Source organism: Xenopus laevis, chromosome 1L (assembly GCF_017654675.1).
Source record: "Xenopus laevis strain J_2021 chromosome 1L, Xenopus_laevis_v10.1, whole genome shotgun sequence".
Taxonomy (NCBI): domain Eukaryota; kingdom Metazoa; phylum Chordata; class Amphibia; order Anura; family Pipidae; genus Xenopus; species Xenopus laevis.
Genome location: NC_054371.1, coordinates 101,891,574 through 101,915,984, shown reverse-complemented (window position 1 = coordinate 101,915,984; position 24,411 = coordinate 101,891,574). Strand labels below are relative to the sequence as shown.

Below are 24,411 nucleotides of genomic sequence, written 5' to 3'. Positions count from 1 at the left end.
AATGAATACATGAATGAATGAAACAGTATTGTTAGTGTAGTACTACTGTGGTATTGCTAGTGTAGATTTTTCATCGACTACAGGCACTTTGCCAAGGAATGGAGTGCACCATAATGATGGTGCAGCTGATTTAGGGGAGAGAATAGTTAGAATTTTGGAGGAGATTTTAAACTAGACAGAGGAATAGCAGCACAAAGTTTGTGGAAGATACTTTACATGAGGATATTGGTATAATAAGGGAAAATGGGGACAGAGAGATATATGGGAGATTTTATACATGGCACGAAGGACCATAAGTAAACTATAGGAAACTGGTATTTGTATCAAAAGTATGTTTACTAATGCAAGAAGCTTGGCCAGTAAGGCCTTGTTTAAAAATGCAAGGGAAAATAGAAGTAGTATGTCTGTATTTTGAGCATGATTGTAAACCCTGTAATATGGAAGAACGTGTGCAGGAGAATAAGAAAGCTGAAACCTTATGGGTTGAACTTGTAACAGACTGTAAGGCATCAATCAGGCCCTTACTACAGATTTGGCCATTTAAACAATATTTATAATTTGGTTTGATTAAGAAATGTATTTGTAAAATAAACTGTAACGAAAGTGAACATCCTCTTTAATTGTAGGGTTATTTTACAGACCCCCTGTAATGAAAGTGAAGAGGCTCATATTCTGTTATAAATAGAAAGGGCTGCAAGGTTGGGCATCTTATTAATGGGAGGGAATTTGAATTACCCATGGAGGAGTAATACTGCCAGCACAATAACTGGAAACAAATGTATAAATATTATGCATGACAACTTCATGTCACATATTTTTGAGGACCCAACCACAAAAGGTGCTATATCGGATTCATTTAATATTTGTTGCAAAAAACAAATAGAAGTCAACAAGAACTCCTTTCCTGAAACAAGAATTTCAGGAAAGCAAACTTCAGCACCCTCAAAACATTACTTCAGTTGATAGATTTGGACATGATGTAAAACAAAGAACAGAAATGGAAACACAGAAACACAGAACAGTCAGGAAGGAAGTCCCTCTGGTCGCGAAGAAAATTGAAGCAGCTTTAGATGTATTTTTGGTGTCTTTTTTTCAACTTCATCTACAACATTATTACCTGTATCTTACATTGCCAAGATACACTCTTAATGAAAACACACTAACAAAATTATATAGTGGTTGTTAATTGACTGGAATGGAAAATATTATTTCACAAAAAAACACACTTGAAACATCCTAGAACTTAATAAAAAAATATGTGGTTCCAAAAAAAAAAATACCTTTTTGGATTGGCATCATTTTTTTCATCTCTATTATGTTTGATCATCTGGCATTTACCAGTTACAGTATCTGGCCGAGAGATTGACATGCCTTTGGCTACAATCCTGTAAAAGATAAGGAATCCGTAAGACAATACATGCTGTAAATGCACTTACTAACAGAATCAGTTTGCTGCTGGTATGGGGGCCCAGGGGGGTGTGGGTCCCTGATGTGGTAGCACCGGTGGTCCTGGACCCCTCCCCCCCGTCTGACACAGTTTATCTAAGGTCTCCCCACCCCAAAATAATGATTGAGAGAAGTACTGGTAACTTGATCTGTGCGATAATTCTGCTTGAAAAGCGCTGCCTTGCAAGTGCATTTCTTCAATTAGATGCTAAGTGCAAAGTTACCATGGCAAACCAGCTGCATGCAACTCAGCTCGCTAGAATGCCACGGGCGGCATCATCTGACAGGTGTAAAGTTGGCAATGGCAAGCTAATGTAAATGATAATCGCATCAACTGTAAAAAAGTGAATTAAATGAAACTAATACAGTTGTCCAAGAGCCAAGGATCACTCGCGGATAGCTTCAGAAAAACCTTGAATTAACAGGTACATTTGCGTCAAAGAAAACAGTAAGTAATGCACTCAACCGACATGGCTTTTATGCACATTCACTGCACAAAACCCCACTGCTGAACAAAAAGCATGTTGATACTCTTTTGCTGCACAACATTTGGCCAATGAAATTCTAGTCAGATAAGAGCAAAATTTTACTTTTTGGATGTCACTGCACACACCATATTTGGAAGAGAAATGGTATTGCTCATCACCCCAAAAACACCATACAGTGAAGTTTGGAGATGGGAACATCATGGTGTGGGGCTGTTTTTCAGCATATAGTATTGGCAGACTTCATACAATTGAAGGAAGAATCAATAGAGAAATGTACCCGGACATTCTTGATAAGAATCTGCTGAGAAGATTCAACGAGGGTAGACATTTCAGCAAGGCAATGATACCAAACACACACCTATCAGTTGGATTCAGGGAAAGAATATAAAGCTGCTAGAATGGCCCAGTAAGTCATCCACCTTGAATTCAATTGAATTCAATCTACAGAAAGAACTGAAGATCAGAATTCTTAGAAGAGGCTCCCAGAACCTTCTAGATTTGAAAACAGTTTGTTTGGAAGAATGGGCCAAAATCACACCTGAGCAATGCATGCAACTAGTTTTGTCATTACCAACAAAGGCTTTTCTACTAAGTATTAAATACATTTCAGTAAGCATGTTCAATACTTATTTCCCGAGTCATGCCACTTTATTACAAATAATTAAATTTATGGACTTATTTCTTTTGATTTCTTTGTATGTGTGGATTACCTGGGTTGTTACTGACATCTGGCATACATTTCATGCCAATAGCCCCATTAGAATTATATTTAGTGAGAAAAAAAGATGTGTTCAATACTTATTTTCCCTGCTGTATCTGGCACATGGGAGGCGTGTGCCTTTAAACTGCAGGTATAAAGTAGAGGACTTTTTGCATGTTGTGCTTATAGGGGTTTAATGTTGTGCTAAATGAATCACATCTAGTTGAAGATAAAATAAAGTTAATACCTAAACTAGGGATTAGGGATTCACTCTAATGAAAGTTTGTCAATTACTGAATTAATTAAATGATTGTCGGTGCATGGAATCATCGCCCGACAATGGCATGGGTACTTCTGAATACTGTCTGAATAATTGTCCTGATCACTGCAGAAATATCTGTGCGCCTAGAAGTGTGTTTGAATAGTAACATGACAGCCAGGGGTACTCCTGCCTTGAAGCAAAAGGAGAAACTTGCTTTATCTGGCATCACCCCACATACAGGTTACTGGGGTGACAAAAAGCTGCTTTAAGAGAAAACTGCAGAGTACAATCCTTGAATTAGACGGAGACTGCCGAGCTGATGTTTCATGGGTATTTAATAAGTAAAGAAAATATTCTATATAATAAAAATATGTATTTGAAAACTTGGTCTAGGTCTAAAGGTGGCCATACACGGATAGATCCGCTCGTTGTCGCCAAACGAGCGGATCTCCCTCCGATATGCCCACCTTGAGGTGGGCAATATCGGGCTGATCCGATCGTGGGCCCTAGGGCCCAACGATCGGATCCTATCGTTCGCCAAACGGGCGGTCGGATCGCGGGACCGCATCAACGAACAGATGCGGCCGCGATCCGACGGGATTTTTAACCCCATCCGATCGAGATCTGGCCGACTTTCGGCCAGATCTCGATCGGGGAAGCCCGTCGGGGGCCCCCATACACGGGCCAATAAGCTGCCGACTTGGTCTGTCCTGCGTGTAAGGAACGCCCAGGAGCAGAGGGAGCAACTGACTAAGTAAAATGTCACCCCGTGTATCAATAAACTACCTTAGAGTGAAGGAGGTGTCTGTTGTGGATCCTGCAAGATTACAGTATGTATATTTTTATTTGTGTACATAGAACTGTACAGCACATTCTTACCTGTTGTATATATCATCATCTTCTCCGCCCCATCCCCAGTATTTATTTGGAAATCCATTGATTTTTCTGAAATGTTCTTTGCTTAGAGCAGATACACCTCCAAAATACTGGGCGTATGGCAGACTGAAAAATAAAAATATTGTGGCAAGCAAGCATAGAGGCCTTATAAATATAAAGTCAAAAACCTGTGATTCAACTGAAAAAAAACTGGATTTAGTGCATATGTAAATTAAATAGAGCTGCTAAGAAGACAAGTGGTTTGCTTACCTGTTTCTGTATTTAACAGGTCTCCATATGCCACTGTATGATCAGACCAATTTGGCTTAACATGTTTTTGGGCCATAACCAAACCACACAAACCTTACATCTCAGTAATGTGAAGTCTTTGGATCTTATGGGGTATGCCAACTAAAGTGTGAATTCTCTCCTCCTTTAACCAAAGTTTGCCTCAATTCATCAGCTATATAAGGAATGTGGCAACATTTCTGCTGGCAAAAACTCAGTGAAAATGTGGCAGTGATATTCATCATACAATTGTAATGAGGAAAATTAGCTACAGAATTTTTGCAACAAAGAAGTTACGTAAGTGGGATATTGGCATGGAAGAGGTGATGTAGGTAATGAGATGCAAAAGTAGCTGCTCTATCTTTATAATTGCAGTTTGCTAGCTTGAACCTGGAAAAATTTATTTTACAAAAGATTTGTTCTTGAGCTTTTAGTAAATTGGCAATTCACTGGATTAACTTCATCAAATGCCAAGTTAATAGGCAAAAATTTCAACCTTTGCCCTTTAGTAAATATGTCTTCAGAAAAGGCAACCATCCATCCTGCGGCACTTGATTTCTCCTTCCTGGCTATTCTACTGACAACGTGTCCTCTGCCCCCATCTTCTTCTCCAGCTCTTCTTCATCTTTCTCCCAGGTGTCCAACAGCAGCAGTAGGAAGGAGATGTGGGCAGGCTCCCCATTGGCTCCACAAGAGGTGCAGGTAGGGAAGAGGAGGGCAACGCGTCCATTCCAGCCTGGCGACAGAAGGCGTGCAGACACAAACATGCAGCCTGTGGGGGGAGCCGAGGCCGAACCGGTGCCGATACCTCCTCTTCCTGCGCTGCTGATCATTTTTTAGCACAAGCGCTTTGGTAATACTGTTCTTCTAGTCCTTAGTTCTACAATCAGGTAGTGCACACCGGGGCCCGGCCCTTTGTCTGCAAGATCTGTGGCAAAGGATTCAGGCAAGCGAGCACTGTCAGTAGAATAGCCAGGGAGGAGAAATCAAGCGCCGCAGGATAGATAGTCGCCCTGTCACCTTTTCTGAAGAGGAGGGAAAGCGGAGTTTCTGTAAGTTATTTCTTAATAAAGGCTTTGCTATTTGAAAGTTTAATTTGTCTTGGTGTCTTTTTTCCGTTGTATACTAACGAATTTTTTTAAAAATTTTTTTTATGTTACTGGTCCTTTAATATAATTTAATGAAATACACATTCAGATAGCTTTCATCCTCTACCCATTCTCTACCTGATAGATATGTAATTCTTTTGTCTTGCCCTAGCATGGACTGTAACGCAGGGAAGATTTTACTAGCTTTGACAACCGACATTAAAGAGGATCATGCAGGCGATTTTGTGTCATTAGCCATTAGTTAAGAATCGCTACTTCATAGATTTAAAATATTTTATTTGGTTTTGACAATAAACCATAAAAATCAATATGATAACAAATAGTATGCAGAATAAATAGATTAATACAATGACATATTATTCAGAATGAAGAATCGCTACTTTATAAGTTGGCTTTCTTTGAAGACAAGCACTGTTTTTCCATAAATTATTTATGGGGGGGGGGTGTCATATCTTTGTAATAATTGAAACAAGTTTTTATTGGAGTAGCAAAAGACTAGGGCAAAAATAATGAATCTAAATTTGGCAAATAGTACAATATTTTTATTAATATATACACAAAATGACATATTTTTGTGCATTCAGTACTGCAGCATAGTTATTCTGCAGGAAAAATGGCTAAACTTCCATGTGGTTGTAGCAGCCTGTCTCTTTGATGGTGGTCTTATGCCACTGAAAATGGGCGTTGGTCTGGGCTGTCTTTCCTTTATAAGCTACAAGAAGCGGAAGAATTAAGCCTGTGAAACAAATGCTTTGGTCTTGCCAGTCTCTGTCTTTCTAAAAGTTAATGGCCATGTAGGATCAAACCTGATACTGTCTACTGATCTGCCATTGGTCTCATTTTTCCCAAGAAATGCAACCATGCAGGGAGGTGCCTGCCTAAGAAAAATATAACCTGAGGTAAATAGGACCACCATATTTTATATAACACCATTTTATAATCATAAGAAAAAATATGCATTTGCACAGATACTACTAAGGGGTTTATTTATCAAAGTTCTGCTACAAACTCCAATCAAATCCCCTAGAGTTTTTTACGCTTATTTATTATTACATTTTCCCAAAAATTTGCTGGAAAAAAAAATCAGATTTTCACGTTTTTTTTTATTTTTTCATCCGATCTTCACAAATTTCACAATTTTTTTGGAATTTTCACCCGAAAACTTCGGGGTATTGCACAAAACCCAGCGTACACCGAAAAATCATTGGGACTTCTCCCACTGCTTTATATGTAACCTCGGCAGGTCTGAGATGCCGGATTTTCAGATTCTGACTTTTCCATACTCGGTTTAATAAATTCTGAAAAATTAGTGATTTTTTTAAAAGTCTGATTTTATATAAAAAAAAAATATCATGATTTTTTTCGTGAGTTTTTCATTCGGAGTTTAGTAAATAACCCCCTAAGTTACTAAAAAAAAAAAGTTCTAAAATAAACCCTCAAACCCCTTGCTCACCACCTTACTTTTTGGGGGCACAAGAATTAATGTTAAGAGCGCTATGACCTGTCACACAACACCCTTCCTGATAGCAGGGTAGGTATCAAGTGTTTGGTGATCTCAGTACTCAGCACACAACCGCAAAATATCTTAGCTTGGATCAAGTACAAGGTACTGTTGCAATATTACAGAGAAAAGGGAAGTTATTTTTTTTAAAAAATAATTATTTTATTAAAATAGAGTCTATGGGAGATGGGTTTCCTATAATTTGGATATTTGTGAATAACGGATCCCATACCTGTATACAGAAACAGGGTAGCATGACTCGTGTGCCTGAAAAATAACGCATTTGCATCCTACAAAAGTATGTAACCTGAAGGCACATTTGATAAGAAAACTTGTGTCATTGTTTATCTATTCAAAACTCAACAGAAGTCTATTTGGAACTAAAAAAGAGATTGTGTTTTGCATGTAATTGAGTCTGGCCCAATGTATGATAACTGAGAATCAAGAAAATGTTAACATGGTCCAATAGTTTTAGGGTAAAGTGAATGCTCTTTAAAAGGACAGTACAACAGTAACAATGCAAAGAAGATAAAGTACTTACCCAAACCCAAACTTATCCATAGCCGCAGATATGTGCCTCGGCTGGTTATAACACCTGTAGAGATTTCTGTCATTCGTAATGACAATATCAACATCACTAAACACAAAGCAGTCATAATCATACTCTTTCAGAGATTCTGCATAACCAATGTTCATTAGCTTGGCCCGGTTAAATGTGTTGTCTCCATCCTATTTAAAGAATAAATCACATTAAAAAAAGAATTTTCAAACATCTGCTGTACATATTGTATAAAATAGAGCAATATGGAATTTATTTTTATTTATCTTTAAGCAATCCGTGTTTATGGTTTAAAATGTAATAATGTTAGGGAATCCATCATATGCTAATTTTATGCAAATATTTTTCTGCCACATTAATGTTATTTAATTAATACATATAATAAATTTAGCCTGTGTGCAATTTTTTAATTAACAGAAGTTAAAGATACATTTTCATAGCCCACAGGCCAAAAGGTTCACACAACTGCCCATACAAAAAAAACCATGCTATCAGAACTGCATTAAGTGAAATGGAGCTGACTGGCACAGTGGCAGATTAAGTTTGCAGTTTTGACAGATCATTTGTGATCAGATAAAACTGCAAGACGGTCTGGTAAAACTGATCCCTGATCTCCTATACAGTACATGCCGAAATGGTTAAGCAGTATGATTAAATGCGTTATTAACTTTCCAAACATTTTTCCTGTTCAGTTGTTTTCAGATTGTTCAGAAATGAAGACTTTTTTTCAATTGCTTTCCATTTAAATTTTTTACCGTTTTTCCAAAATTTTATATGAAGATTCTGGAAGCTCAGTAATCCAGGTGCAGATTCTGAACTGTTACCATTGTTCATCAGCATATGTGAAATATTAGCAACCATTGTATCAACAGCTGTCTTTAATGAAACTCGGATTCTGCTCAGCAGGGCCAAAGATAAGAAATGTATCAAGCAATATAATAATTTAAAATAGTTTACACCGTCAGAGACCCCCATACAAAAGGACATAAGAAGCTGAAAAACAAAAAACGTAAACTTCATTATTAGAAAAATGTTCACAAATAGAAAGTAAGTGAAAAGTCTTTAATTCTGGTGTACTATCTGAGGGCAACTGGACTGAAAAAAAGTGTTGGAAGGTGAACAACCCCTTTAAAATCCATTAAACTGCCCTGATGAAATCTGGCCATTAGTATTGAGCAAATCTGTCCTGTTTCAGTTCGCTGAAAAAATTTGTGACACATCAAAACATTTTTACATATGAAACAATTTTTCTTGCTCCAAATGCAAGTCAATGGGCGTTTTTTCTTATGGCAACTTTTTTGTCCAAACGCATTAAAGTCAATGGGTGTTTTTTTTTTGTCTCTATGACAAAAATGTGTAAAAACCACAAAAACCTCAAATACAAAACTGGCAGGTAAACGTTGTCAAGGTCCTATAGAAGTCAATGAGAGCTGTACTGATCCTATTGGTGTTAAATGGCAGAGTAAGTTACTAGGTTATTGATCCCAATGGCTGAAGGCAATTATAACTGATACTAAACAAGGTTGGCAAACCCAGTGGCTGTTAGCAACATTTGTATTCCTTTTAAAGGACTCAGCCTAGCAGTTTTGTTTTCTCCCAGCACATTCAGCCTGTGGGCAGGAGAGCACTGAAGCCGTCACTCAAGGGAGATAAAACTGCACGAGTCAGGCTACTATAACTGAACAGTACTTTTAACAGAATGAAGTGGCAACTGAAGAACAGATCTTATTGTGATACCAATGGGACATGGGCAGGAAACTTCCTCCAGGTGAAAGGTTTGTATTACCCCAGGGAAAGTGCAGTTCTGAGCAGTTTAACAGAACACACAGCAGTACATATTAAACTAGCATTCAGGAACACATGAAGATTCCAGCACAACACACAGGGAACCAAATTCAACTGCCAATGATGTGTGTGCTCCCTGAGATAAAAAACATATGTTCACTGCTGATAGGCTACTCCCCTGAGCTTGTTAACTCATGCTGAGTAAAGAGAACGTTAACTCACACTTTGCAAGCGACCTCACACTGCAGTCCTAACATTCCTAACAATTGGACCATTTTAAATTAATTCAAACTTAATTTTTTTCAGATTTTTTAGATGAATTGTCAGAAAAAATCAGAGGTTTTAGAGGTATTCGTATTCTTTAGTGCATCATTCAGCATTATTTTCCTTTCTAAACTTTTTCATTCAAAACTTAATAAATGTCATGTTTTAGAGAAAGTGAGTTTCAAAAACCTCTAAAATCCAAACTTTAATAAATAGGCCTCAACGTATGATCATTACTTGAATGAATTATCGTGTTCATCTACCTGATTCAATGATACAGGTGATTGCTTCATGATTGATAAAGGCCTGATGTTTGCAGAACTTGAATGCTTGGTATTGCTACATGATACCATATGCAACAGTGAACAAACAGAATGTCTTTCAGATAATAGTCATGGGCCTCTGCTCCAGGTTTCTAAGAAACAAATTCTTTGGGGACTTATAATTCCTCTCCACAGAGTTAAAAGGAAACGTCATCTTTTGTTCTAAACTATTCATCTAATATAGAATTATATATTGTGCTTTGAGTACATTCATTTTTGATCCACTTTACAGAATTTTTTTTTTTATCTGTTTTCCTTTTTTTTTTTTTTTATTAACAATTTTTAAGTGTTAACAACAACTCTCATCAAGCAGGAGAGATTATAAAGTGAGAAAGAGGAGAGGAAGGAAGGAAGGAAAGGGGGGGGGGGAGGAGAGTGTGGAGAACTGGCATGTTCCGCTGTAGAAGCAATACACAATATGCATTGGATATCCCATAATACCAACAGGAAACTTGTACATGTATGCAGGAGCAAGCTCGTGGCCATAAGCAATAACCTGTATACATAGATTTACACTCATGTGTACAATTCTGCTTTTATCTCCGCATAAGTGGGTAAAGAGGGCTGTTTCCAGTTCCTTGCTATTAAGGTTCTGCCGGCTAGTAACAGAGTTCTCCTGGTTTGTATATCTCTTTGTTCAGGATAATATCCTAACAGTGCCAGTGCTGGGTTGAGTTTAATGTGAGGGTCAGCAAGATCGTTTATTAACAGGTTCACTGCTTCCCAGTACTGTGTTGCAGTTGAGCAGGACCACCATATATGTAACATAGAGCCCGATTCCGTCAGGCACCGCCAGCAAAGATCGGGTGTGTTTGGAAAAGCCTTGTAAATTTTATCTGGAGTCATGTACCACCTGTACATTATTTTTATGGTCAGCTCATGATGTTTTAGTGCCTGTGAGTATTTGGCCGTGTTTTGAAACAACCGGTTCCATAGATCTGCCGGTAGAGGTAATTGCAAGTCTTTTTCCCAGTGCACTAATGCCGGTGGAGTTTTCACCACACCATGCTGTAGTAGTAGGTCATAGATAGTTTTGGTTCCTTTCTTTTTCCCCATAGGGGCCCAGCATTTAACTTCAAATCGAGTTGGCTGGTGTATTCCATTCCAATGCTTTGTATGGAGGAAATGTCTTATCCTTATATACGTATATAGCTGTGCACTCGGGAGACTGTATTCAAGTCCTAGGTTGGAGAAGGTTTTCAGTCCCTCTTGATCATAGAGGTCACTTATCTTAGTTATGTCCCGTGTCCGCCATTGGGTCAGACACAAGTCTGGAATAATCTCTTCCAAGATGTCAAGTGGCAGGAGTGTGGTCGGGGGATTGGTAAGATTGTGGTTATGTTTCGTAGTGTACCATGACCATAAAGTTGCTTGTATGGGCAGAGGCAAAACATCCACAACGGTGCGGTGATGCTTGTCCATAGACCATATATGTGCTACGGTCGAGTGTCCCAGGTGGGATTTGTAAATCCAATTTTCCATGTCCACCCATTTCTTGGAACCTAAGGGTAGATGCCAATCAGATAATTGGTCTAGGATGGTGGCTTTGTAATAACGTTGCAAGTTAGGGCATTTTAAGCCCTACAGTTTGTTTAGTTGCGTACATAATGACCTGCGATATTCTTGGTTTCTTTTTGTTCCAAATGAAGGTTAGTAAGAGTCTCTGGAGCTGTTGAAAAAAGGAGTTGTGTAAAGGAATGGGTAGAGCCCGAAATTTGTATAAGGTGTTCCACTGCTGTAGGGTGGTATTATTATCCTTCAGAATTTGACCATAGTTGTATTGGTAAAGGTATGTTGGGTTTGCTGTCATTTTGGTGCCCAAGTAGCCAATCGCATGCACTTGCCAGTCTAGGTCATAGTCCCGCTTTAGCCTGAGAATGTCCGCATCTGGCATATGTATTGGTAGCGCTTGTGTCTTAGTAATGTTCAATTTATAATGTGAGAGTTGACCAAATTGCCCAATTAAATCAAACAGTTCCTGTAAAGCAATTGCAGGGTTAGTTATGGTTAATGCAATATCATCTGCGAACAGTAATATCTTATGTTCTTGGGGGCCTATCGTAATGCCATGTATTCCCTGTCGCTGCATTATGGCCTGGGCTAGTGGCTCTTTGCTTAAAATATAAATGATAGGCGAGAGGGGGCATCCCTGCCGAGTCCCATTCGTTAGCGAAAATGGATCTGATAAAAAGCCATTTATGTTAACTTGAGCAGTCGGATCTGAATATAAAGCCATAATGGCAGTGATAAATGGGCTAGGAATTTGGAATGCCTCGAGGACCAGTGTAAGATAAGTCCAGTTTACACGATCGAATGCCTTCTCGGCGTCTAGTGCTAATACTAAGGATGGTGTGTTACTTTTGTGTAATTGTTGTATTAAGGTGATCAGTCGTCTCGTGTTATCATGGAGTTGGCGACCTTGTACAAAGCCTGTTTGATCATTATTGATTAGGTGGGCTAGTACAGATTGTAACCTTTTTGCTAGTATGGAGGTGTAAATTTTTAAGTCGCCATTGAGGAGAGAGATGGGGCGATAGTTTGGGCATTGGGTGACGTCTTTGCCAGGTTTGGGAATGGTTGAAATATATGATTTCAGCATTTTCTTAGGGAATTTCCCTTGTATGGCTGCTGCATTTAAGGCTCTGGTAAGGTAGGGAGAGAGTAAGTTGCCGAAGGTTTTGTAGTACATATTCGTATACCCATCAGGGCCTGGGGCTTTATGTTTCGGCATAGTGCTTATCGCGTGAAGGACTTCTGCATTCTCGATTGGGCTAGTTAAGATAGCAAACTTAGAGGTAGGTAGAGCAGGAAGATTTAGCTGGCCAAGGAATGTACGGATATTTACCTCTGAGGGTATGGTTGTGGACGTGTCGTCCTTAAGATTATAGAGGCCACTATAAAAATTTGCAAACTTATCAGCTATATCTTTAGGGTTGACCTTAGTTTGTTGAGATGCAGTTTGTATTTTCCCAATCCTATACTGTAGTGTTTGTTGCACTAATTGTTTCTTAAGAGTGGCTGTTGCTCTGTTTCCCATAGCATATGATGTACATTTAAGTTTTGTAAGCTGAACTTGGCATCTACCTAAAATCAGCAGGTTGACCTCCTCCTTGAGCCTATTTAATTCGTCCAATACAGTGGGTGAGGGAGCCGTGCGATTTAGTCGGTCTAACTGGTTAATTTTAAGTAGTAACTGTTCTTGTTTAGCCCTTGCTGTTTTTACTCTATGTGAGGCTATACTGATCAGTTGCCCTCTAATCACCCCCTTATGAGCGCACCAAAGGGTAAGATCAGCTATGTCAGGGCTGTCATTCTGGGAAAAGAAATCAGCTATGCTAGTTGTCAGCTGATTCTGAATTCCCTTATCCAATACCAGTGCATTATTGAGTCTCCATGGGGGTCTAAAATTGATGCTTCTCTTGAAGTGTAAATGCTACAAGGGAATGGTCCGTCCAAGTTGTGCTTTGTATTGTACAGTGAGATGTTAGGTGGATTGTATGTGGGAAGATCAGGAAAAGGTCTAATCTAGTGTGTGACTTGTGATAGGCTGAATAATAAGTGAAATCCTTTAAAGTGTGATTATGTATTCTCCACACGTCATATAAATTATGCTGCTCCAGCAATTTTGTAAACCTAAGGGATTCCTTGGTTACTGTTTTGCTATATTGTTTGGGCAGGGCTGAGGCTGGGGGGGTCCTATCCATTGCCGGATCCAATATGTTATTGAAATCCCCTCCGATTATGACTATGCCTTGCTTGACATTCTGAACTTGGTCTAATACCTGCTTCAAAAATACATTCTGACCTGTATTTGGGGAATAAAGATTAACCAAATTGTATTCCTGTTGATTAATCCGGCATATGACAATTAAACATCTGCCCTTGGAATCAGCCAAATGCCTTACACTTTCGACGTTTAAAGAATTTCGAAATAAAATGGCTACACCTCTTTTTTTGGTATGCGAGCTTGCAGCTGCTAACATTTTAAAATATTTATTTTCCACCTTACTTTGATCTTTTACTCTGAAATGAGTTTCTTGAAACCAAACAATGTCTGCGTGCTGCCTTCTACATTCAGCAAGTGCTAGCAATCTCTTTCGGGGGGGTATTCAACCCCCTTGCATTAACACTAACACATTTTAGGACCATTGATACATCTTAGATGCTAAAGTGAGCGCATTTGGCTGAAACCATTGTGCTAATAACACAAAAATCTGTATTTTATCATATGGTGATGGTATAGTTTTGTGCTGTCTGGTAAACCGCATCAGATCCTCTTTAACTTGAAAGAAATGGATCCTGAGGATTGTGTCCCTTGGCGCACTGCTCGGTGCGGTCTTGGGTTTGGGGATCCTATCTATCATGAGGTGGTCTGTAGGGGTTTCTGGGAGCACAGCCAGTATGAGATCTTGGGCATACTGACAAAGCTGAGGTTGTAGGATGTCCTCTGGGATCCCCCTTAACCGCACATTATTCCTTCTAGACCTGTCCTCTAAGTCAGCAATCTTGTTTTGCAGCCTCTCTATCTCTGTGTCCTGCGTGTTAACTGTGTCAGCCATGGTGTTGTGCACTTGTACCAATTCTGCCATCTTGTTTTCAAGGTGGTCAGTGCGTTCACCAATAGCTTGCATTTCTGCTTTCAAATCCTGCACAGCACGTCTAGTATCAGAGTGAATGTCTTCCCTGAGCTGGATGAGCATAACTTTTAAGTTTGCCTGCGTCAAGCATTGCGGGTCATCATCATACTTATCTGTCTGTTGCTCTGTAACAGGTTTGTTTCACGCTGGCGAGGATGCGTTGGAAGAGGATCGGGCGCCATCTTGGGCCTTACTGCGCAGAGAGATTTTCGGCTGGGACCCGTAAAAATCAGTGAGTTGCAGCGGCTGCTGCTTAGGCCTTCTCCTGGTCATGTCCGCTGGCGTTCCTGAGTGTTTGCTGCCGGTTACCCCCCCTGGGACTGCTGTGTTGAACCGCTTAGTGCCACACCGGACCGGAGCCACAGGAAAATGCGTGCAGCTACATGCACGCGCAAGCCACGCCCTTCTTCCTTTCTTTTTTTATTTCTGTCTTTCAAAACAGATGCCAAGGTCAACATTATTATATCAAAGCACACATACTAGGTGCTAGAGATGGTATCTCTTCCAGAGATACCAAAAGGTATGATCTTCTAGCAAGATCATACTGCTAGATAGCACACCACTGAAGTTGGAACAAAAATGTGAGTTTTTGGGGGGTGTATACCTGTTTCAACTATAAAGTAACCTTTACCATGAGTGACAAACCAAGGGCACACATACATGTTAGGTCACATGAGCAAATTAATGTACAAAGTTCTGTCTTTTACTCCCACGCTTCTTTCTGTTATGGTTAGAGCTGCATTATTTCTGGTCAGGTGATGGAGAACAGAGACTATCATGAAATGTTGGCTCAATGTTAAAACTATAAAAGTTATAAAACTATTTACAGATATCTATATAATAGGCTATTTAATATGATCTGTTGGTTAAGTATTAATTATGGGGGGTATAGATTTAATAGGAGTTTTCTTCCTGACTGGTTTGGGGAGGCTTAGCATCTCGAAACCTTCATTAAAATCCATCCATGGATGAGAGTTGTCATTACTTTTTGAAGTGGCTGTTGAAAGGAAATTTTCCTATACAGTATTGCGGTCAACTGATAGAAAAGCCATTTTTCTTACAGAGAATTTTTGCTCTTATTTACTCTGCATGAAACTGGCATATATGGTGTATCACCTGCAAAGTGATGATTTAGTTGAGCAGTTCAACCAGACTTGTAGATTCTGAAAAAGAGAAACTGGGATGAATTGCTCCCTTTTCTGCTATTCTAGATCTGGAAAGCCCCGCAAGCCTCTACAGGCTTCTCACCCTTTAAACTATTGTATGTGCGACAGCCACATGGGGCACTGGATTTGTTAAAGGAGGATATGTTCAGTATGTCAATCCTATGCAATTTTCCCAGCTCTTCCCTTAACTTTAATTGAGTGGGCTCACCTTCTCAATTGGGTCACACCTTAAAGACCAAAGCTTCATCAATACACGTTGTATGAAGGAGGCCACAAAGCATCCGCAGTACTGTGCTGCAAAACTTTTATTCCAAAATACACAACATGTTTTGAGTCAGCAAGGACCCTTTCTCTTGTGCAGGGGCCCAAGCCACCAAGGGTTATTTTTAACTTGTGTAGGGGAACCTGGCAAGCTGTGTTTTCTTTTTCTTTTTTTTGTACAGGAGTTACCACCAATGTTTATTTTTGACAAAGGGAATAAGCCAAATGGTTCTTATTTTTACATTAAAAGAGAGAGAGAGCGAGAGAAAGAGAGCGTGAGAGAGAGAGAGAGAGCGAGAGCGAGAGAGAACGAGAACAAAAGTCTGAGGGAAAGCCCAGACCAAGGGTTTCAAGCTAACAGTACAGGTATGGGACCTGTTATCCAGAATGCTCGGGACCTGGGGTTTTCCGGATAACGGATCTTTCCGTAATTTGGGTCTTCATGCCTTAAGTCTACTAGAAATTAATTTAAACATGAAATAAACCCAATAGGCTGGTTTTGCTTCCAATAAGGATTAATTATATCTTAGTTGGGATCAAGTACAAGCTACTGCTTTATTATTACAGATAAAAAGGAAATAATTTTTAAAAATTTGGATTATTTGGATAAAATGGAGTCTATGGGAGAGAGCCATTCCGTAATTCGGAGCTTTCTGGATATCGGGTTTCCAGATAAGGGATCCTATACCTGTATATACTTATACAGACACTGTTACATGACAAGATGTAAGTAATTCTGTTTTTCTGTTATTGTGCTGAAGAACTGGTTGCTGAATGAAAACTGACTTTATTTTTTTTCTATACTGCTACCAGCTGAAATAAAAGGCATTTTTTTGCTTCCTGACATTTACTCTGCATGAACCTCCCATAGGCATATTTATATATTATGCCAAAAAGTGGTACAAGCTGGTGCAACTCCACTGTCCATAAGAGTGAAATTAACACCACACAATATATTATGGAAAATAATTGCAATTACCTAATTGGTGAATGTATAAAAGTAATATTTTACATTGCCTAAAATTATATTATGTTACACAACTCAGAAGGTATAGAATTTCTGCAATAAATTGGTGTAAAATAATGTGTTAAATGTGCCGACACCTAATGCCAATGTTTTTTGTTTATTCCAGAATGTTACACTTGGCTATGCATTTGTGTAAAATCATTATGTAGCTTTATAAATATAAGTGTATATTGTATTATTTGTAAATAAATATCATCTGTGTGCATATATATGTGTATTTGCTGCAAAAACTCAACTTTTTTGTATTATCAGACGAAAACCCCAATTTTATCGGATTGTCCAGCGCAGATCACAATGTTACGATTTTTTGTGTTAGTAAAGCAAGTTTACATCCAACCTAGTCCAATGTGGTGTCTTACCTGATTGATAATGTACACTCCATAATCCAGCTGCTGTTTCTGTAATATGGGATGCATATAATGAAGCCAGTATTTCAAATGTGAATCCCGGTTTCTGAATGGTATAATGATAGCTACTTTCTGCAATGCTTTGCAGTCACTTGGTTTGTAGTGACCACCCTCTGTTACATGTGGATTTGCTTTAATGTCTTCTGTTATATTGACTTGTACATTGAAATTAACAGTAACAGGACCACCTGTAAGTAAAAGAGGTCACAATATACTTATAAGTAAATTGACTGTTTATGTGGCCATTCATTTATATTTCATCAATGGGCAAATTCATCAAGGGTCAAGGTGAATTTTCAAATTCAAAAAATTCGAGTTTCGAGCTATTTTTTGTGTACTTCGACTAGGGAATAGTCCAAATTTGATTTGAAAAAAATTTGAAAATCAAAATGTATCATGTACTGTCTCTTTAAAAATTCAACTTTGATCATTCAGCATCTAAAACCTGCTGCATTGCTGTTTTAGCCTATGGGGGACCTCCTAGAACGTATCTGAGTCAATTGAAGTACTTTAAAAAAAAAAAAAATCAAAGTTTTTTTTGGGAAAAACTTTGATTCGAATTTGATCATATAAGCTTTTACTTCAATTCGTAGGATTGTAATATGGACCTATTCGATCTAAAGCGGACCTATTTGGCCAAAAAAAACCTTCGACTTACTTTCGGTTGGTCTTTTTGAATTCAAATTTAGAAGTTTTTCAAATTCAAAATTCGACCCTTGATGAATATGCCCCTAAATGTCCACATTATCCAAAGCAGTATAGCAGAACTAATTAGAAATGTTTATTTTATTTACAGATCAGCTGTTACACACTAAACAAAAAGATGTATCTTCACATAAGATGATAAGAGATGCTGGTTTTAAAAAAACATCAAAAAGACAGTAAGGTATATTATACACCCGCTCCCTCCCCAACAATTTCTATGGTTACACATCCAATAAATTTCACCAGTTTGTCAAAGCTGTATATTTCCAAGAGACTTTGATTAATTTTAATGTAATAGTTTTAGGCAATACATTTTGGGCAAAAAATTAATTAGCTTGTCAAATCACAGATCTATAGATTGTAAATGGAATACATGTTCTAGTATTTGAACTGTAATTTTCTTGCTAATTCATTTTTTTGTGCATGGAGTAATTATTATGAGAAACAGAAAAGATGCTTCCCAAAACTGTTGTCACAAAATAGCAGAAAAATTTCATTGGAAATGGTCCACTTTCAATGGAATGAAGAAAAATGTTAGGTGCACCAGAATAACAATGTAAAGGGCTCACCAAGTAGATTGTGTGGTCCAGGTGCACCAGCCCAAGACCCCCAGCTTCAGGGAGTGACAAACCAAAACACAGCAAAAGAACAGGACTGTCTGGCACTCAAAAGAATCCACAGGACCAAAAATACAAGTTAAAAAAATAAGTCTTCATTCATCATAGTTAAAAGTATATAAGTACATCTCCATAGGCTTGGCTAGTGCTGCATAGTCCTGCTCTTTTGCCGTGTTTACTTTCAATGGAACCAGGGGCTCTAGCCTAAACCATATTCCTCCTACACAAAAATAGTTTTCACCGACCCTCTGCCAAATCATCAAAATTTTCCATCAGCCTTTCCGTAATTTGAATCTTTCTGGATAATAGGTTTCCGATAATTGATCCCATACCTGTAGTACAATAATGACTTCTGCCTTGCTTCTGGTCAATCTGGATACCTTAATTGTAGCTCCTCGCACACTTGACAAAGGGGTCATCCTCGAAACATGTGGAATTGCACAATAAATGCTTCTTTGCAAGGAATTTGAAGTCCTGCTCCTGAGCCTATTTGTTCCTACTGAGTTTCTTCATTTTGTGTCCAAGAACACGATCTCAGGGATCTATGTCTGAATCACTTTTTAGATATCACACTCCTATTGTTTTTCTAGTTGTCTGCCTCTATTTTTGGATTTCACACTGTGTTGTGGACTGCTTTTTCTAGAGGTAGGGTTTCCTTCATGAAGGCCTGCTCTGGGTTTCAGGGAACAATCTGGTTTTAAATACACTTTGCTACAGCTAGCTCAATAAAGCTCTAGTTTGGTTACTTAGTTACTCCTCTGACATTAAATGGAATATTCACGTTATTTTTTTCAGGAACTGTCTTAATTTCCTGCATTGGTATTTTCTGCCATTCAGGTCTCTTCTGGGTTACTGTCTCGGGATAATGATTTGGTCTTGGTGTTTATCTTTGTGGGTTGGGTTCCCCCACCCTAGTAATCAGGTATCTATTCTCTGTACTTTAGGGACCATTTTTGTAAGTTGGAGCAGATTATGCTAGGCTTCTGTGTCTACTTAGTAGGGTATTGTGTAAGATGCCCCATTTGTGCTGTAATTTTTACCCTTTGTTTCCTGCAATATTTTAAGGTATCTTACCTATGAGGGTCGATTTGTGTGGTTTTTTACTTCCACTGAGTTTTTCTTACATGCACCTGTAAATGGCAACAATTATGGTATGTATTGCAGCTTGTAAGCTTGTTTGATTAATTATTGTAAGGCCCTTGTTTCTTATAAATTAAGGTAAAATGCTGTGCAATTTGCTGGTGCTATAATAATAAATAAATGATGACCTGTAGCTACATGCATGCGCATCACACTCATAAATGTGGGCTGCTTAGATTTTTTTTTTACCAGGGCAACTGATATTTATGGGAAAATGTATCCAACTGCGAGAGTATGCATCAATTATTTGTTCCTGTGGTGAATGCCACAATTGTAACTTCCCAGCAGCAATTAAGCTCAGATGGCAACACTTTACTTACAGCAAACACTGAGTAAGGGCGACATTTATAAAGGCTCGTATGAATAATACGCATACATTTACGCACTAATATACGCTAAATCGAAATCCGGCAATTTATTAATGTAGTTACCGGGAAAAACTCGATGGCTGCGTTATACATACACCATGATTCGCAAGTCACGAGATTTTCTGCCACTGGATAAGAATCGCTTATTCATCAAGTGGCGTTTTTATTTCTCTCTATAAATTACGATTCAAAATTCGCTGTTAAAATACGCCTATGGATCAATGACGATTTTATATTGGTTGCTGTAGAGAATGAAGATAGATAGGTGAATCAGTCAGTGGCACAAGAGGCTCCACAGGTGAATTATCGCAGGTGAATCGGTCATTGGCACAGGTGAATCAGTCAGAGACGAGAGATGATAGATAGATAGATAGATAACGAGGGGGAAGAGAGATGAATATAGATAGACAGACAGATAAGAGACTGTATCACCCTATACATATACAGACAGACAGAATAGTAATTGATAAAAAAAAACTACTTCTCAGCCAACAAAAGTACACCAGAGACTTATTTTTATTGTGTAAAGTTTACTTATGCCTGTATATCAACTTTGAATTATTAACTAGGCAACACAATGGTCTGTTGTGTTACAGTTGCTCTTATTATTCTCACAGTCACATTTGAGAATTTAGTTACTATTAAAGAATTATCTGTAGATTAACATAATTAAACACAGGAAAACTTTTTTGGCATTATTTGCAATTTTTGCATTATCTTCTCAATGAAAATAAAGGAAGGGTAATACCCAATAGCATATGTTCAAAACATAATTACTTATGTAATATGTAGATACACATAATTTACTTATGTGTTTCTATCAATTTTTGAATATGTATTGTCTCCTTAATTAACTATGCAACACAATGGTCTGTTGTGTTACAGTTATTATTAACACAGTCACATATAGGATAACATAATTAAACAATAGAAAAAATGTTTGGCATTATCTGCAATTTTTGCATTATCTTATCAATGAAAATAAAGAAAGGGTAATGCCCAAGAGGAATAGTGACACACTCCACATTGTCCTCCAACCTCTCTGAAGTTTGACACCCCCTTTCAATGAGAAAGAGAAGAGCACTCAAACACAGATTAACTGCTTTGATAAATGTTTATTCATGCTGCTAAACACTGTGTTTAGCAGAATGAATAAATATTAATCACTAAACAGACGTTTGAGTGCTCTCCTCTTTCTCAATGAAAGGTTGATATTCCAGGATGATCGTTAAATCCTTCTGAGTGGATTGAACTTTCATTATAAAAAGTGCAATTAGGCTGAATGCAGATTCCTACATTTTTGACAAGTTGACACCCCCTCAAGTATGATGTCACTCATGAAGTTACTGACTGATGTGAGTTAGTAAAACAAAGTATTGCGGGGATGTGTGTGTAATTGAAAAAAATTTGTAAAAAAAATTCACTGTTTATATTCCAAGTTGGCATGTTGTAGTTAAAATATGGAATGTGTTAAAATATGGAATGTGTTAAAATATGGAATGTGTCACTATTCCTTTATCTAAAAAAACACCATAAATCTAAATGTAATGACTACAATAAAATATTTTTCTAAACTTGTGACTGTTGCTCTGCATCTTGCTGGATTACAAAAGAAACCTTGAGTAAGGGTTCCATTTTTTGAAGCAGAAAGTCCACTTTGTTGTCCACTTTCTGTATTATCTCTTTCACTTCAGTTAGGTGAATGTCACAATCACATGTATGTTTTTTCTTTTTGTTTCTTTTTTTAGATGAAGACATTGCATTTGTAGAAGTTGTTGAATCAATTGTATCTACAAAAAAAACAAATAACTTTATAACACTGCTGCTCATCGTATACAGTAACTGATCATAAGTTCACTTTTGACTACAAATCGATTCTATACGGGTGATATATTTTGAAAATGTTTTACGACAGACTGAGCTTCCATTTGGATTTGCCAAATAATTCTCTATTATTGATAATAGTAAGTAATAACTATAACAGTGTTGCCTATATACTATTTTTCTATAGACTTCAACATTATTAAGAAAACAGAAGAAAGTAGAAAGGAATGTAAGCGAAAAGTCTTGGGAAATAGGGGGGGGGGAGAGAGAGAGAGAGAGCAGATAGAAGAATAAGGTAAATACAGTAGTCTAAAGAGAATGATAGCAAGAGTTGTAAGAAAAAAAGAAATGATAAAGGGAAAAAGATGAGGGAAAAAATAAATACATTCATCATTATACCTGATGTTTGGCTTTTTTCAGCTTCATTTGTTGAAGTTTCACCCTGGGAACTTGCTATAAAATAAATATAAATTAAATTAAAACTGATAATAGAAACAACGATAAAAAAGTTTTGAAATCATAGAAAGACATATATAATTACCTGTTTTTTGACTTGTACCAGGTTCATTTTCCATGGCTTCTGTTGACTTACCTAAAAAATGTACATGATCAGTTAATACAATAAATAACATAAAATAACTCATACTCATATTGGTATAAGGCATACAGTATATGCACCTATGTCTTGTAGTATCTGTAAATATAGCTTCTTTTCCCTTCTTTTTAGATCTGAATAGCGTACTTGAACTTCTTTTATAGATCTTTGAACTCCAGTCTTGCGTCCTAATATTCGCACTAACTTTCCCATAACTTTGTGCTTATAAGCATTCGTATTCACAACTGGTGGATTGTCATATGTATACTTATCTAGGTAGTCAACCATAAAATGCAGATCCTCAAGGGTGAAATTTTTTTTTTTGGCTAACACAGATTGTTGCTCCATTCTTCTGTTGTCCAGTGTTATCTCTATTACACATTACAAAATCTCGCGTGATTGTGGTAGTTGCGTGCGTAGCGTTACTGTGTGATGCGTATTACGCATAACGATCGCCGCAGGACAGTGAGTAGTCGGTGAGAATAATGGAGATGATTTTGTCAGACCTATCGATTTCATTAGCAAGAAGAACCATAATACACAGAAGACAGTATAACCTCTAGAAGCAACAACGCTGACAACCACCAGAATATTGTTAAAGTCAGAAGGCCTAGACTATTTCTGGAAAGAACTAACCTTGACAACCTAAGTGACAGTGAGATAGTTCAGAGATATCGCCTAAACAGAGAGGCTATACTCAGCTTATATAATAATATAAAAGAAAAAGTTGAACCTTTGACTGGCCGGACACATGCAGTACCTGGACAAGTAAAATTACTGGCTGTATTACACTTTTTAGCAACAGGCTCCTTTCAGGCTGTTACATCTATTGTTTCAGGCATAAGTCAACCTACCTTTTCAAGGTATTTAGAAACTGTTTTAACAGCAATTGCACTTAAAGCTAAAGAATACATTCATTAGAGCACAGTGGGATGATGTAAAAATTGAATTTTTCCGAATAGCTGCAATGCCTAATGTGTTAGGTGCAATTGATTGTACACATGTTCCACTGCGGCCTCCTCGCCATGGTGAAGAGCAATATAGAAACAGAAAGCACTTCCACTCAATAAATGTACAGATGGTCTGTGATGGTAAACATAGGATAATGAGTGTTATATCAGGATTCCCAGGTTCTACACATGACTCGTATGTTCTTCGGCAGTCCTCCTTATTTCAAAAATTTGAAGATGGACACATGCCAGATGGTTGGTTACTTGGTAAGTATATCTGTGTATGCATTACAATTCATGCCTAAATAACTTACATAACATAAGCATATGATGTAAAGGAGCTTTCAGATTAGCTAACAAAAAAAAGTTTAAAAATTTAATAAAGGGGTGGTTCACCTTTTAGTTAAAGGGGAACTATAGCAAAAATGAAAATTTTATATAAGCTTCCTCATACTGAAGTAAGAAACTGTAAATGCAATCAGTTTTAAATTCTGCTTTGTTTCTGAAATAATCAAGTTTTTTTCCACTATCTCTCTCAGCATCTGTTTCTCCTCATTCTGTCTCCATGCAGCAGTTGGGTGTCAGATGAATGATCCAATATATCTCATACGGGGCTCCTTTTGCATAGAAGATACAGAGTTCACTGTACATGCAGATTTTGTGCAAAAGGCAGTTCATTTGTCATATTATGATTGTACTGGAATCAGTCATTTGAGTGAACTCTAATAGATCTGCTAGGAAAGGAGCCCCCCCTACAAGATATATTGGATCATTCGTCTGCAACCCAACTGCTGCATGAAGACAGAATAAAAACAAACAGATGCTGAGAGAGGAAGAGTGAATATAAACTTGATTATTTCAAAGTTTGTTATTTCAGTATGAGAAAGCTTATATTAAATATTCTTTTTCGCAACATTTTCCTTTTAATTAGTATAATGTGTATATTAATGCATATATAGTATATATGATGTATATATTATTTCTTTATTGTCTAAGGTGACTCTGGTTACGGATGTCGTCCATGGCTCATGACTCCTGTACTAAACCCACATTCACAAGCTGAGGAGAAATACAATGAAGCACATCGCAGCACACGATCAGTAATTGAAAGAA

At 37.7% G+C, this 24,411-nt stretch overlaps 2 protein-coding genes across 4 annotated transcripts in view; both read right to left on the bottom strand.

Moving 5' to 3' along the window:
• b4galt1.1.L (UDP-Gal:betaGlcNAc beta 1,4- galactosyltransferase, polypeptide 1, gene 1 L homeolog) overlaps window positions 1-24,411 on the bottom strand; it is a 58,166-nt gene that overhangs the window by 2,196 nt on the left and 31,559 nt on the right. For all 3 annotated transcript variants that reach the window (XM_018254167.2, XM_018254156.2, XM_018254164.2), the window contains exons 3-6: window positions 17,052-17,287; window positions 7,212-7,399; window positions 3,776-3,898; window positions 1,281-1,385 (exon numbers count right to left, since the gene is read on the bottom strand). In XM_018254167.2, the coding sequence (XP_018109656.1) occupies window positions 1,281-1,385; window positions 3,776-3,898; window positions 7,212-7,399; window positions 17,052-17,287 (652 nt within the window). The remainder of the gene's footprint in view (window positions 1-1,280; window positions 1,386-3,775; window positions 3,899-7,211; window positions 7,400-17,051; window positions 17,288-24,411) is intronic.
• On the bottom strand, window positions 20,428-24,012 carry LOC108696053. Its single transcript, XM_041561196.1, has 4 exons — window positions 22,432-24,012; window positions 22,295-22,345; window positions 22,153-22,206; window positions 20,428-21,719 (listed from the first exon to the last, which is right to left on the bottom strand). The coding sequence occupies exons 1-4, from the start codon at window positions 22,694-22,696 to the stop codon at window positions 21,499-21,501; spliced, it is 591 nt and encodes a 196-aa protein (XP_041417130.1). The 5' UTR covers window positions 22,697-24,012; the 3' UTR covers window positions 20,428-21,498.

Bases quoted from the DNA above. Each gene is read 5' to 3' on its own strand.
- LOC108696053 (XM_041561196.1), bottom strand. From the start codon at position 22,696: ATGGAGCAACAATCTGTGTTAGCCAAAAAAAAAAATTTCACCCTTGAG. The intron at 22,207-22,294 runs GTAATTATATAT...TTTATTTTATAG, and splicing joins TGGTACAAGTCAAAAAACAG to CAAGTTCCCAGGGTGAAACT. The intron at 21,720-22,152 runs GTATAATGATGA...TTTTTTTTGTAG, and splicing joins TGAAAAAAGCCAAACATCAG to ATACAATTGATTCAACAACT.